General features: G+C 48.2%; 1 protein-coding gene across 3 annotated transcripts in view; it reads right to left on the minus strand.

Annotated features, from left to right (window-relative positions):
* LOC140418838 (cytosolic 5'-nucleotidase 1A-like) overlaps positions 1 to 13,994 on the minus strand; it is a 124,889-nt gene that overhangs the window by 36,385 nt on the left and 74,510 nt on the right. For 2 of the 3 annotated variants that reach the window (XM_072502486.1, XM_072502475.1), the window contains exon 4: positions 10,257 to 10,379. The exons of the other annotated variant lie outside the window; for it this stretch is intronic. In XM_072502486.1, coding sequence (XP_072358587.1) covers positions 10,257 to 10,379 — 123 coding nt within the window. The remainder of the gene's footprint in view (positions 1 to 10,256; positions 10,380 to 13,994) is intronic. 3 annotated transcript variants of the gene reach the window in all.

Consider the following 13,994-nt stretch of genomic DNA (forward strand, 5'->3'; position numbering starts at 1 on the left):
ACCAAGACAGCAGATAACTATATTCATTGGGTTTCCTCCTTGGAATAACTCTTTAAAATTAAAAATAGAGAGACAGGTCAAAATACTTCTCTCTGAGTCTACAGCAGCCAAATGTGAAAACAAAAGGAAAAACGTGCAGAGCCACAAACCAGCTGCAAAACTCAAAGCAAAAGTAAAACCTTACAGAGCCACAGCCCAGCCCCACCCACACAATGACATCACTAAAGCCATGTGATAAGACAAAAACATTTCTTAAAGGGACACTCCCATGACAGATTGATTACTCTGTTTTGTTCTGTGATTGATTACTCCAATCCGTCTCTGTCTCTCTATGATTGATTGCTCTGTTGTCTATCTCTCTCTCTCTCTCTGCAATTGATTAACCATCTCTCTCTCTCTACGATTGATTACTCTGATCTCACTCTCTCTCTGCAATTGATTTCTCTGGTCTGCTTTGTCTCATTGTGGGATTGATTACACTGTTTTCTCTTTTTGTCTCTGTGATTGATTGCTCTGTTCTCTCTCACTGAGATTGATTAGTTTGTTCTTTCATTCTCTCTCTGTGATTGGTTATTCTGTTCTCTCTTTTTCTCTCTGCGATTGATTACTCTGTTCTTTCTCTCTCTGCAATTTGTAAGGCTCCTCCCTGTTTATTTCCTTATTTCCCCTTTCTTTTAATTTGACGATTCACATTTGATCCATTGATAATTAATGAGCCTGTGACTTTAAGGTCAGTAGCTTGTAAGTGGCCTGTGTGGCCTGCATCTTTAATTCAAAGAGAAGAATCCAGAAGGTGGTGCTGATTTAAATTGGTGATTGCAGACTGTCTGGTATCAGTGAGCCGTCGGTTTGATTGATTAGCTGGTGACCAATGAATTGACCCAATGGCTGTGCTATGCCGGTAACAGGTGGTGATTGAATCTGATACCACTGGAATGTTTTCAGAGTCACCAGATTTTCTGTTTGGTTTCACTTTGATTCCTGGCAGCTTAGAGAGAAGGGCCACTTTCTCTTCCCTCCATTTTCCTCCAGACAGGCTGTGTTTCTGAACCTGCAGAAAGCCTGGATGAATCTGTTTACAGGTTACAGACTGTGCAGGCAAAGTTAAGAATGAGCTGAAACTCCCTAGAAAAACTAATGTGAATCAACTGTCTTTCTCAACACGATCTGCTACCGGTGAGTACTATGTTTTCTACACTGATGCCTGAAGATGAACCATGAACTGAAAGCAAGGTGAGTCTGCCTCTCCAGGAAAGGTGTGAGTATGGCACTTTTAAACACGGCAGGAAAACCAGTATGGGCTGCAAAACAAAGGCTGTAATCGACAAGCTTGCTGTGAAGAAAGCATGATCGGAACCGTCATCTGAAGCAAAGGCTCTTTTCTCTTTCACTGATGTTTTCCCCCTTTTTCATCCCTCTCTGTTTTTATGTCTTGTGTGTGCGCGTATGTATAGAGGGTGGGAAGGCAAGTTAAAGTAAGAGTTAGGTACTTATTAATATTTATCCAACTGTACCTGCTGAGTATTTCATCATTATCCTTGCTATAAATAAACAATAATTGTGTTTCAGTTACAAACCTGGTGACTGTAATTATTGGCCAGTCAAGGGCCAAACACTTTGCGTATTTTTATAAGAATAATTGGTCAATTCATTTGTGTTGTGACTCCACGATGAGTGGGGTTGGAATTGATCATGCATATGCCCAGGGTGTCATAACAGATCGATTACTCTGTACTTTCTTTTTCTCTCTGCGATTGATTACTCTGTCCTCTCTCTCTTGTGATTGATTACTCTGATCTCTTTCTATCTCTGTGATTAATTACTCTGTTCCCGCTTTGTGATTGATTACTCTGCTCTCCCTTTCCTCTCTCTGCGACTTATTACTCTGCTGTCTGTCTCCCTCTCTCTCTGATTGATTACTCCATTATAATATACTCCAAGATAATCATTCCCACCCTGTAATCCTGTGCCGGATATTAGAACTCATTGTTTGTCTCTCCCTCGCTCTGCGATCGATTACGCTGATCTCGCTCCGTCTCTCTGCGATTGATTACTCTGTCTCGCTATGATTGATTACTCTGTTCTCTACCTTTTTCTCTGCAATTGATTACTCTGTTCTCTACCTCTCTCTTCGATTAATTACTGTTCTCACTCTCATTCTTTGAGATTGATTAAGTTAAGGAATGTCATTTGTACCCCTGACCTGCACCCAAGTTGAAGAATCTTTCGCTCAATCAAGCTTATATTGCCAATTAACAGCCGGAATCTCACTGATGACATTAGCTCAGATGGAGTGAGAAATATAGAAACTGCTCCGCCATTTATTATGATCATGGCTGATCATCCAACTAAACAGACTCTTCCTGCCTTCCCCCCATATTGTTTAATTCCTTTAGCTCCAAACTACTTCCTTTGATAAGAAATTCCACAGGCTCACCACTCTCTGGGTGAATAAATGTCTCCTCATCTCAGTCTAATGATACGGGGTAAACCTTTTTTAAAATAAATATATTCTCTTTTTTCACATTTTCTCCCAAATTTGCAACCAGCAACAATAAACAATAACCAGTAATAAATGTAATGTCAATCCCCATATCAACAACAACGATCTCATCCTCCCACCAGACCCCCAAACAACAGCCGGCATGTTAACATAAACAAATAACAAAAGGGAATTGCGCAGGTGAAGGAGACACATCCTGAGTGAACGAGACACATCCAGAGTGGGAATAGGAACTTGGTAATTTGGTGCAATGAGGTAATTCGGTGCAGAGTGGGAGAAGGTGCTTTTCCCCTACTGTTTTGTTCTCTTTCTTCTGGCCTGTAACTGTTAATCTGCAGGGAGAGAACCAGAGAACATCCTGGGAAGGTAAGTGATTTTTATTTTATTTTATTTTTATTTCATTTTCAAATTGTGTGTGTGTGTGGGTGCGGGGGGGGGGGGACTGTAAGTGACATCACAGTAAAGCTGTGACCTTATTGGCTGGTTGGGAATCAGTTAAATTTGAAAAAAAAATATTGCGAAAAACAATCTAATTGATTAATTAGATAGTTGAGTAACTAAACCTGAGGGCAGAGATTGGTATTTAGCATTTAATTTTACAGTAAAAATCATTTAGCATCAGGGCCATATAGTTAATTGGAACTCAATCTAACAATAATTCAAGTGTTTATTTTAAATTAATTAATTAGTGCTAAAATGTCACTGAGCAGGGTGCAGTGCTCCAACTGTGAGATGTGGCAGATCTGTGACGCTTCCAGCATTCCGGTCGACTACATCTGCAGTAAGTATAACCAATGGCAGCTCCTCACAGACCGCGTGGTTCAGTTGGAGCAGCAATTGGATGCACTTAGGAGCCTGAAGGTGGCAGAAAGCGTCATAGATAGGAGTTATAGAGATGTGGTCACACCCAAGGTGCAGGCAGAGAGATGGGTGACCACCAGATGGGGAAGGCAGTCAGTGCAGGAATCCCCTGTGGTTGTCCCCCTCTCGAATATGTATACCGCTTTGGATACTGTTGGGGGGAATAGCCTATCAGGGGAAAACAGCAGCAGCCGGAGCAGTGGCACCACGGCTGGCTCTGATGTTCAGCAGGGAGGGTCAAAGCGCACAAGAGCAATAGTCATAGGGGACTCTATAGTCAGGGGCACAGATAGGCGCTTCTGCAGACGTGAAAGAGACTCCAGGCTGGTATGTTGCCTCCCTGGTGCCAGTGTCCAGGCTGTCTCCGAACGGGTAGTGGGCATCCTGAAGGTGGAGGGCAAACAGGCAGAGGTTGTTGTACATATTGGTACTAACGACATAGGCAGGAAGGGGAATGAGGTCCTGCAGCAGGAGTTCAGGGAGCTAGGCAGAAAGTTAAAAGTCAGGACCTCTTGGGTTGCTATCTCGGGATTACTCCCTGTGCCACGTGCCAGTGAGGCTAGAAATAGGAAGATAGAGCAGCTAAACACGTGGCTAAACAGCTGGTGTAGGAGGGAGGGTTTCCGTTATCTGGACGACTGGGAGCTCTTCCAGGGCAGGTGTGACCTGTATAAGAAGGTCGGGTTGCATCTAAACTGGAGAGGCATAAATATCCTGGCTGCGAGGTTTGCTAATGTCACACGGGAGGGTTTAAACTAGTATGGCAGGGGGGTGGGTACCCGAGCAATAGGTCAGAAGCTGCAAACATTGAGGGAGAGTTAGGGAATAGGGCCAGTATGGCTCTGAGGAAGAGCAGACAGGGAGATTTTGCTGAAAACAGCAGGACTGGTGGCCTGAAGTGCATATGATTTAATGCAAGAAGTATAACAGGTTACGCAGATGAATTTACAGCTTGGATTAGTATTTGGAACTATAATGTTGTTACCATTACAGAGACCTGGTTGAGGGAAGGACAGGATTGACAGCTAAACGTTCCAGGATTTAGATGTTTCAGGCGGGATAGAGGAGGATGTAAAAGGGTGGAGGAGTTGCGCTACTGGTTAGGGAGAATATCACAGCTGTACTGCGGGAGGACACCTCAGAAGGCAGCGAGGCTATATGGGTAGAGATCAGGAATAAGAAGGGTGAAGTCACAATGTTGGGGGTTTATTACAGGCCACCCAACAGCCAGTGGGAGATAGAGGAGCAGATATGTAGACAGATTTTGGAAAGGAATAAAAGCAACAGGGTTGTGGTGATGGGAGACTTTAACTTCCCCAATATTGACTGGGGCTCATTTAGTGCTAGGGGCTTGGACGGGGCGGAGTTTGTAAGGAGCATCCAGGATGGCCTCTTAAAACAATATGTAGATAGCCCAACTAGGGAAGGGGCTATACTGGATCTGGTATTGGGGAATGTGCCCGGCCAGGTGCTAGAAGCTTCAGTAGGGGGGCATTTCGGGAACAGTGACCACAAATCAGTAAGTTTTGAAGTGCTGGTGGACAAGGATAAGAGTGATCCTAGGGTGAATGTGCTAATTGGGGGAAGGCTAATTATAACAACATTAGGCAGGAACTGAAGAACCTAGATTGGGGGCGGATGTTTGAGGGTAAATCAAAATCTGACATGTGGGAAGCTTTCAAATGTCAGGTGAAAGGGATTCAGGATCGGCATGTTCCTGTGCGGAAGAAGGATAAATACGGCAAATTTCGGGAACCTTGGATAACGAGAGGCCTCGTCAAAAAGAAAAAGGAGGCATTTGTCAGGGCTAGAAAGCTGAGAACAGACAAAGCCTGTATGGGATATAAGGAAAGTAGGAAGGAACTTAAGCAAGGAGTCAGGAGGGCTAAAAGGGGTCACGAAAAGTCATTGGCAAATAGGGTTAAAGAAAATTCCAAGGCTTTTTACACGTACATAAAAAGCAAGAGGGTAGCCAGGGAAAGGGTGGGCCCACTGAAGGACAGGCGAGGGAATCTATGTGTGGAGCCAGAGGAAATGGGTGAGGTACGAAATGAATATTAGTATTCACCAAAGAGAAGGAATTGGTGGCTGTTGAGTCTGGAAAAGGGTGTGTAGATAGCCTGGGTCACATTGAGATCCAAAAAGACGAGGTGTTGGGCATCTTGAAAAATATTAAGGTAGATAAGTCCCCAGAGCCTGATGGGATCTACCCCAGAATACTGACGGAGGCTAGAGAGGAAATTGCAGAGGCCTTGACAGAAATCGCTTATTGTCACGAGTAGGCTTCAATGAAGTTACTGTGAAAAGCCCCTAGTCGCCACATTCTGGCGCCTGTTCAGGGAGGCTGGTACGGGAATTGAACCGTGCTGCTGGCCTGCTTGGTCTGCTTTAAAAGCCAGCGATTTATCCCAGTGTGCTAAACCAGCCCCTGAGGACTGTCACAGGAAACAGCAGGATTTAGATAGTTTGGAGACTTGGGAGGAGAGATGGCAGATGGAGTTTAATCTGGACAAATGTGAGGTAATGCATGTTGTAAGGTCTAATGCAGGTAGGGAATATACAGTGAATGGTAGAACCCTCAAGAGTATTGACAGTCAGAGAGTCAGAGAGGTGTACAGGTCCACAGGTCACTGAAAGGGGCAACACAGGTGGAGAAGGTAGTCAAGAAGGCATATGGCATGCTTGCTTTCATTGGCCGGGGCATTGAGTATAAAAATTGGCGAGTCATGTTGCAGCTGTACAGAACCTTGGTTAGGCCACACTTGGAGTATAGTATTCTGGTCGCCACACTACCCGAAGGATGTGGAGGCTTTAGAGAGGGTGCAGAAGAGATTTACCAGGATGTTGCCTGGTATGGAGGGCATTAGCTATGAGGAGAGGTTGAATAAACTCAGTTTGTTCTCATTGGAACGACGGAGGTTGAGGGGCGACTTGATAGAGGTCTACAAAATTATGAGGGGCATAGACAGAGTGGATAGTCAGAGGCTTTTTCCCAGGGTAGAGGGGTCTATTACTAGGGGGCACAAACCTCTTAACGCGATGGCCAATGGCTCAATCGCGAGTGTAAACAGCAGGGGGGGCCATAGGACATTCCTGCCTAGTCCCACGGTGGAGGGAAAAGTATTCCGAGCTGATGTTATTTGTGCAGATACTCGCCCTCGGATCCTTATACAGTAAATTTACCAAGTCCACAAATCTTGGTCCAATCTCAAACTGCTCCAGAACTGCCATCAAGTACCCCCAATCTACCCGGTCAAACACTTTCTCGACGTCCAATGCCACAACCACCTCTGTTTCCTTCCCCTCCGCCGGTACCATAACCACGTTCAATACCCTCCTGTTTGAAAAGAGCTGCCACCCTCTCACAAACCCCGTCTGATCTTCATCTTTCACCTTTGGGAGGCACTCCTCCAGCCTCCCTGCCAGTACCTTCGCCAATATCTTTACGTCCATGTTTAAAAGTGATATGGGCCTATACAACCCACACTCCGTCGGATCCTTATCTCTTTTATGCAACAGGGAAATCGGTGCCTGCCCCCAAGTTTGTGGTAAAACCCCCTTCCCTATCGCCTCCTCAAACATCCCCACCACCAGCTTATCTTTGAATTTTTTATAATATTCCACCGGAAACCCAACCGGCCCTGCCACCTTCCCCGACTGCATCCTCCCAATCACATCTTTTATCTCCTGCTCCACTATCACTCCTTCTAATGTAGCCCTGTCCCCCTCCCCTAACCCCGGGTACTCCAGCCCATCTAAAATTCCTGCATCTCCCAGCCTCCCCCAGGTGGCTCTGACCTGTACAACCTCTCATAGAATTCCTTAAAGACCTTGTTCATCTGTTCTGGAGCTACCACCAACTTCCCTGCTCTGCACCTGGACAATTTCCCTTGCTGCAGCCTCCCTACGGAGCTGACCCGCATACTTTTAGAACTATGATCTGGACATCCCCACCATCGGGAACATCCTCCTGCATCTACCCTGTCTACACCTGTTACAATTGTATAGGTTTCTATGAGATCCCCCTCATTCTTCTGAATCCAATCTCTCCTCATACGTCAATCCCACCATCCCAGGAATCAGTCTGGTAAGCTTTTGTTGCACTGCATCCAGAGCAACAACATCCTTCCTCAGATAAGGAGACCAAAACTGCACACAATACTCCAGGTGTGGTCTCACCAAGGCCCTGTATAATTGCAGCAACACATTTCTCTTGGACTCCAATCCTCTCACAATGAAGGCCAGAATTTGCTGCCTTCTTTGCCATCTTCAGTGACTGGTGCACGAGGACACCCAGATCTCTTTGTGCATTCCCCTCTCCGAATTTATAGCCAGTCAGATAATAATCTGCCTTCCTGTTTTTGCTACCAAAGTGAATAACCTCACATTTATCCACATTACACAACAGCCTATACTTCCTCAGGAAACTAAGGAAATTCGGCATGTCCACATTGACTCTTACCAACTTTTACAGATGCAACATAGAAAGCATCCTATCGGGCTGCATCACAGCCTGGTATGGCAACTGTTCGGCCCAAGACCGCAAGAAACATCAGAGAGTCGTGAACACAGCCCAGGATGCTGCCTGGACTGGAGAGCATGTCTTATGAAGAAAGATTGAGGGAGCTAGGGCTTTTCTCACTGAAGCGAAGAAGGAAGAGAGGTGACTTGATAGAGGTGCACAAGGTGTTGAGAGACATGGATAGAGTGGATAGCCAGAGACTTTTCCCCAGGGTGGAAATGGCTGTCATGAGGGAACATAGTTTTAAGGTGATTGGAGGAAGGTATAGGGGAGATGTCAGAGGTAGGTTCTTTACACAGAGAGTGGTGGGTGTGTGGAATGCATCATAGATGTCATCATAGAATTTACAGTGCAGAAGGAGGCCATTCGGCCCATCGAGTCTGCACCGGCTCTTGGAAAGAGCACCCTACCCAAGGTCAACACCTCCCCCCTATCCCCATAACCCAGTAACCCCACCCGACACTAAGGGCAATTTTGGACACTAAGGGCAATTTATCATGGCCAATCCACCTAACCTGCACAGCTTTGGACTGTGGGAGGAAACCGGAGTACCCGGAGGAAACCCACGCACACACGGGGAGGATGTGCAGACTCTGCACAGACAGTGACCCAAGCCGGAATCGAACCTGGGACCCTGGAGCTGTGAAGCAATTGTGCTATCCACAATGCTACCAATGCACTGCCAGTGGAGGTGGTGGAGTCTGAGTCATTAGGGATAATAAAGCGAATCTTGGACAGGCACATGGACAGCAGTAAATTGAAGGGGTGTAGGTTAGGTTGACCCTAGATTAGCATAAATGGTCGGCACATCGTGGGCCGAAGGGCCTGTCATGTGCTGTACTGGTCTATGTTCTAGTCCATCACACGAACCTGCCTCCCATCCATTGACTCCATCTACACCTCCCGCGAACCTGCTCGGCCCAGGACTGCAAGAAACTTCAGAGAGTCGTGAACACCGCCCTGTCCATCACATGAACCTGCCTCCCATCCATTGACTCCATCTACACCTCCCGCTGCCTGGGGAAAGCGGGCAGTATAATCAAAGATCCCTCCCACCCGGCTTACTCACTCTTCCAACTTCTTCCATCGGACAGGAGATACAGAAGTCTGAGAACACGCACGAACAGACCCAAAAACAGCTTCTTCCCCACTGTCACCAGACTCCTAAACGACCCTGTTATGGACTGACCTCAGTAACACTACACCCTGTATGCTTCACCCGATGACGGTGTTTATCTAGTTACACTGTGTACCTTGTGTTGCCCTATTATGTATTTTCTTTTATTTCCTTTTCTTTTCATGTATTTAATGATCTGTTGAGCTGCTCGCAGAAAAATACTTTTCACTGTATCTTGGCACACGTGACAATAAACAAAATCCATTATACCTCATCGGCCACGCATTTGCCCACTCACTCAACTTGTCCAAAACACACTGAAGCATCTCGGCATCCTCATAACAACTCACCCTCCGACCCAACTTTGTGTCAAATGCAAATTTAGGGATATTACATTTGGTTCCCTCATCTAAATATATATATTGTGAATAGCTGCAGTATATCACAAGTCACTGCTTGCCATTTGGAAAAAGACCTGTTTATTCCTACTCTTTGTTTCCTGTCTGCCAAATTGTTTTCTATCCATCTCCATACACTACCCCTCATCCCATGCACCTTAATTTTACACACTTATCTCTTATACGGGGCATTGTCAAAAGCTTTCTGAAAGCCCAAATGAAACACATCACTGGTTCCCCTCATCAACTCTACTAGTTACATCCTTGAGGAATTCCAGTAGATTTGTCAAGCATGATTTCCTCTTTGTAAATCCATTCTGATTTCTGCCCGATCTTGCTACTGTTTTCTAAGTGCTCTGCTATTAGATCTTTTTGAATGGACTCTAGCATTTTCTGCATTATTGATGTCAGGCTTACTCGTCTATGATTGCATTTTCTCTCTACATCCCTTTTTAAATAGTGGGTTACATTAGCTACCCTCCAATCTATAGGAACTCTTCCAGAGTCTATAGAATCCTGGAAGTTGACCTCCATTGTATCCACTATTTCCAGAGCCACTTCCATAAGTACTCTGAGATGCAGAGAGGTCAGGAACATTCAGGAACTTTCAAAAATCATATCAGGAAACTCCTTCAAGGGAGAGTGCCCCTCATATGTTACCCACCACACAAAGCTGGCTGAGTATGTGTGCTAACCAACAAAGGAACAGAACGTGAGCAATCACTTCTCACACCCTCTACACTGTGACTTTTTAAGGCAGCCTCTGTCATATTTCTGCCATTGAAAAATGGCTTAAAATTGTCTTTATAAGAGTTACCTTGGAAACAGAGAACTGGATAATTGGCCTGAGCTCACCTTGCTCAATGGCATCTTGCACTTTCTCCGAATCAGCTGATAGGTAGAGGTCGGTGTGATAAGCTTTCAAATACTCGATTGGACTCTTCCCACCAGTCATACAGAATCTTTCCACTGACAATCCTGGAGGGGAACAGAAATCAAAGGTCAGTGAGGACGGTATCAATGGGGGGGGGGGGGGGGGGGGGGGGGTGGTCAGTGAGGAGGGGTCAGCGTGGAGGGGTCAGTGAGATGGGGAGGTCAGTGAGGGGGGCAGTGAGGAGGGTATCAATGGGGGGGTCAGTGAGGGAGGGTCAGCGAGGGAGGGTCAGTGAGGGGGGAATCAGTGAGGGGGGAATCAGTGAGGGAGGGTCAGTGAGGGAGGGTCAGTGAGGGAGGGTCAGAGAGGGGGGAATCAGTGAGAAGGGGGCAGTGAGGGGGGTAAGTGAGCGGGGTCAGCGAGGGGGGTTAGTGAGGGGGGGTCAGTGAGGGAGGATTAGTGAGGGGGGTCAATGAGGGGGGTCAGTGAGGGAGGTCAGTGAGGGAGGGTCAGTGAGGGAGGTTCAGTGAGGGAGGGTCAGTGAGGGAGGGTCAGTGAGGGGGGATCAGAGGAGGGGTGAGTGAGGGGGGAATCAGTGAGAGGGGTCAGTGAGGGGGGTCAGTGAGCGAGGTCAGTGAGGGGGGTCAGTGAGGGGGGTCAGTGAGGGAGGGTCAGTGAGGGGGGTCAGTGAGGGAGGGTCAGTAAGGGGGGTCAGTGAGGGAGGTCAGTGAGGGAGGATTAGTGAGGGGGGTCAGTGAGAAGGGGGCAGTGAGGGGGGTAAGTGAGCGGGGTCAGCGAGGGGGGTCAGTGAGGGGGGATTAGTGAGGGGGGTCAGTGAGGGGGGTCAGTGAGTGGGGTCAGTGAGGGGGGGTCAGTGAGGGGGGTCAGTGAGGGAGAGTCAGTGAGGGAGAGTCAGTGAGGGGGTCAGTGAGGGGGGGTCAGTGAGGGGGGGTCAGTGAGGGGGGGTCAGTGAGGGGGGTTCTGTGAGGGGGGGTCAGTGAGGGGGGGTCAGTGAGGGGGGTCAGTGAGGGTGGAGTAGTGAGGGGGGTCAGCGAGGGGGGTCAGCGAGGGGGGTCAGCGAGGGGGGTCAGAGAGGGCGGTCAGTGAGGGGGGTCAGTGAGGGAGGTCAGTGAGGAGGGTATCAATGGGGGGTCAGAGAGGGGGGTCAGTGAGGGGGGTCAGTGAGGGGGGGGTCAGTGAGGGAGGTCAGTGAGGCTGGTCCGTGAGGGGGGTCAGTGAGGGGGGGGTCAGTGAGGGCGGTCAGTGAGGGCGGTCAGTGAGGGCGGTCAGTGAGGGGGGTCAGTGAGGGAGGTCAGTGAGGAGGGTATCAATGGGGGGGTCAGTGAGGGGGGGGTCAGTGAGGGGGGTCAGTGAGGGAGGCCAGTGAGGGAGGTCAGTGAGGCTGGTCCGTGAGGGGGGTCAGTGAGGAGGGGTCAGAGAGGGGGGGGGGTCAGTGAGGGGGGTCAGTGAGGGAGGTCAGTGAGGGGGGTCAGTGAGGGAGGTCAGTGAGGAGGGTCAGTGAGGGAGGATTAGTGAGGGGGGTCAGTGAGGGAGGTCAGTGAGGGGGGGTCAGTGAGGGAGGTCAGTGAGGAGGGATCAGTGAGGAGGGTATCAATGGGGGGTGTCAGCAAGGGGAGTCAGTGAGGGGGGGGTCAGTGATGGGGGCCTGTGAGGGGAGAATCAGTGAGGAGGGGGTCAGCGAGTTGGGGGGAGGTCTGTGAGGGCGGGGCAGTGAGGAGGGTATCAGTGAGGGGTCAGTGAGGGGGGGTCAGTGAAGGAGGGATCAGTGAGGGTGGGATCAGTGAGGAGGGTATCAAGGGGGGGTCAGTGAGGAGGGCTTCAGTGAGGGGGTCAGTGAGGGGGGGGTCAGTGAGGAGGGGTCAGTGAGGGGGGGATCAGTGAGGGGGGATCAGTGGGGGGGGGGTGTCAGTCGAGTTAGAGGCCACTATTCTTCGTATTTCTGAATGCCATTTCCACTTTGCCCTTGATTCCCAGCCGATCGTGAAGATGTAAAGTCATTTTCTATTAAACCAGGAGGTCTATGTTTTCCCAGACCTTCTTTGTTTTCATACTGGCTTTGCACTGTTTGCATCTTTGCTTTCCATTTTCCAAGTTAGAATCAAAGATCCTTTTTCAGTTCATTCAGTAACTCTTGCACTAAAGGCCAGAATGACAAGTACCTTATATGGGGTGGTCAACTGGTGTTGTGTTATGGGCGAGGCTTTTTCAGAACCCCAAGATGTATCATGGAGTTCAACTAACCTCTCCCTTTAATGTATTTGTTGCTTTTCCTAGCACACGGCTTTTTCCCTCGGTGTGGGATTACAATTATGGACACTTGGGTTTTTAAGCACAAAACTCTGTTTATTCCATGAACTCAACTTAACATCTTAAATAAACATTGGATCTTTTAGCACCCCTTACTTCAAAGATAACTCAGAAAATATTGCAACAGTAAATAATTCCTTAAAATGTTCCTTCAAACTTCCAAGAGACTTAACATCTTTAAACAGTATCACATCAGGTTAAAGGATAGATATATTTTCTGTAGAATGGCAGAGATATATTAGCAATGTTCCTCCTGCAGAATGTTTGAGGTGAGGGACGCCGTCAGTGTCCCTGCTGATTTCATCCAGCAGAGGGCAGTAGAGTGGAGCTGCTGATTGGCCATTGCAGGGGAAATTTGCATACGTCCGCGTGCTCACCCTAACTTGGAGGCGTACCTGAACAAGGGACCCTAGCTGTTCAAGTGAAGACAAGCATCCAGCAGAGGGCAATACAGCGGAGCTGCTGATTGGCCGTTGCAGGGGAAATTTGCATACGTCTGTGTGCTCACCCTAACTTGGAGGCGTACCTGAACAAGGGACCCTAGCTGTTCAAGTGAAGACAAGCATCCAGCAGAGGGCAGTAGAGCAGAGCTGCTGATTGGCCGTTGCAGGGGAAATTTGCATACGTCCATGTGCTCACCCTAACTTGGAGGTGGTTTGTGGAGAAGCTGTTGTCAAGTGGCACTTAAACCCGAAACACTTCTTCAGTGTTTCACTCCCTACCCCCTTCTCTAACCAAAACAAACAGCCGCTGTAAGGATCAAGAGGAAGGCTCGAGGGCAGGTAGAAGTGGAAAATTGAACCATGACGTCACAGCCTGCAGGTGAGGGATTGGCTGGTGACTGGTAAGTAGTTTTTATTCTATTTTCCCTCAGGTGTTATCGTGCGGGGCACAGAGGTTGCTGAGTGAGTGCTTGCTGAGAAGGGGAGTGAATAACAGGTAAGCTCTTTTTTTTCTTTTTTTTATCTAGAGGGGATGACAGGGAAGGTAGTGCAATGTTCCTCCTGCAGAATGTTTGAGGTGAGGGACGCCGTCAGTGTGCCTGCTGATTTCATCTGTGGGAAGTGCACCCATCTCCAGCTCCTCAGAAACCGCGTTAGGGAACTGGAGCTGGAGTTGGATGAACTTCGGATCATTCGGGAGGCAGAGTTGGTCATAGATAGAAGCTTCAGGGATGTAGTTACTCCGAAGAATAAAGATAGATGGGTGACGGTGAGAGGGGCTGGGAGGAAGCAGTCAGTACAGGGATCCCCTGTGGCCGTTCCCCTTAGTAACAAGTATACCGCTTTGGATACTGTTGGGGGGGACGACTTACCAGGGTTAAGCCATGGGGTACAGGTCTCTGGCACAGTGTCTGTCCCTGTTGCTCAGAAGGGAAGGGGGGAGAGGAG

This window comes from Scyliorhinus torazame, chromosome 1 (assembly GCF_047496885.1).
Source record: "Scyliorhinus torazame isolate Kashiwa2021f chromosome 1, sScyTor2.1, whole genome shotgun sequence".
In the NCBI taxonomy this organism is placed as follows: Eukaryota; Metazoa; Chordata; class Chondrichthyes; order Carcharhiniformes; family Scyliorhinidae; genus Scyliorhinus; species Scyliorhinus torazame.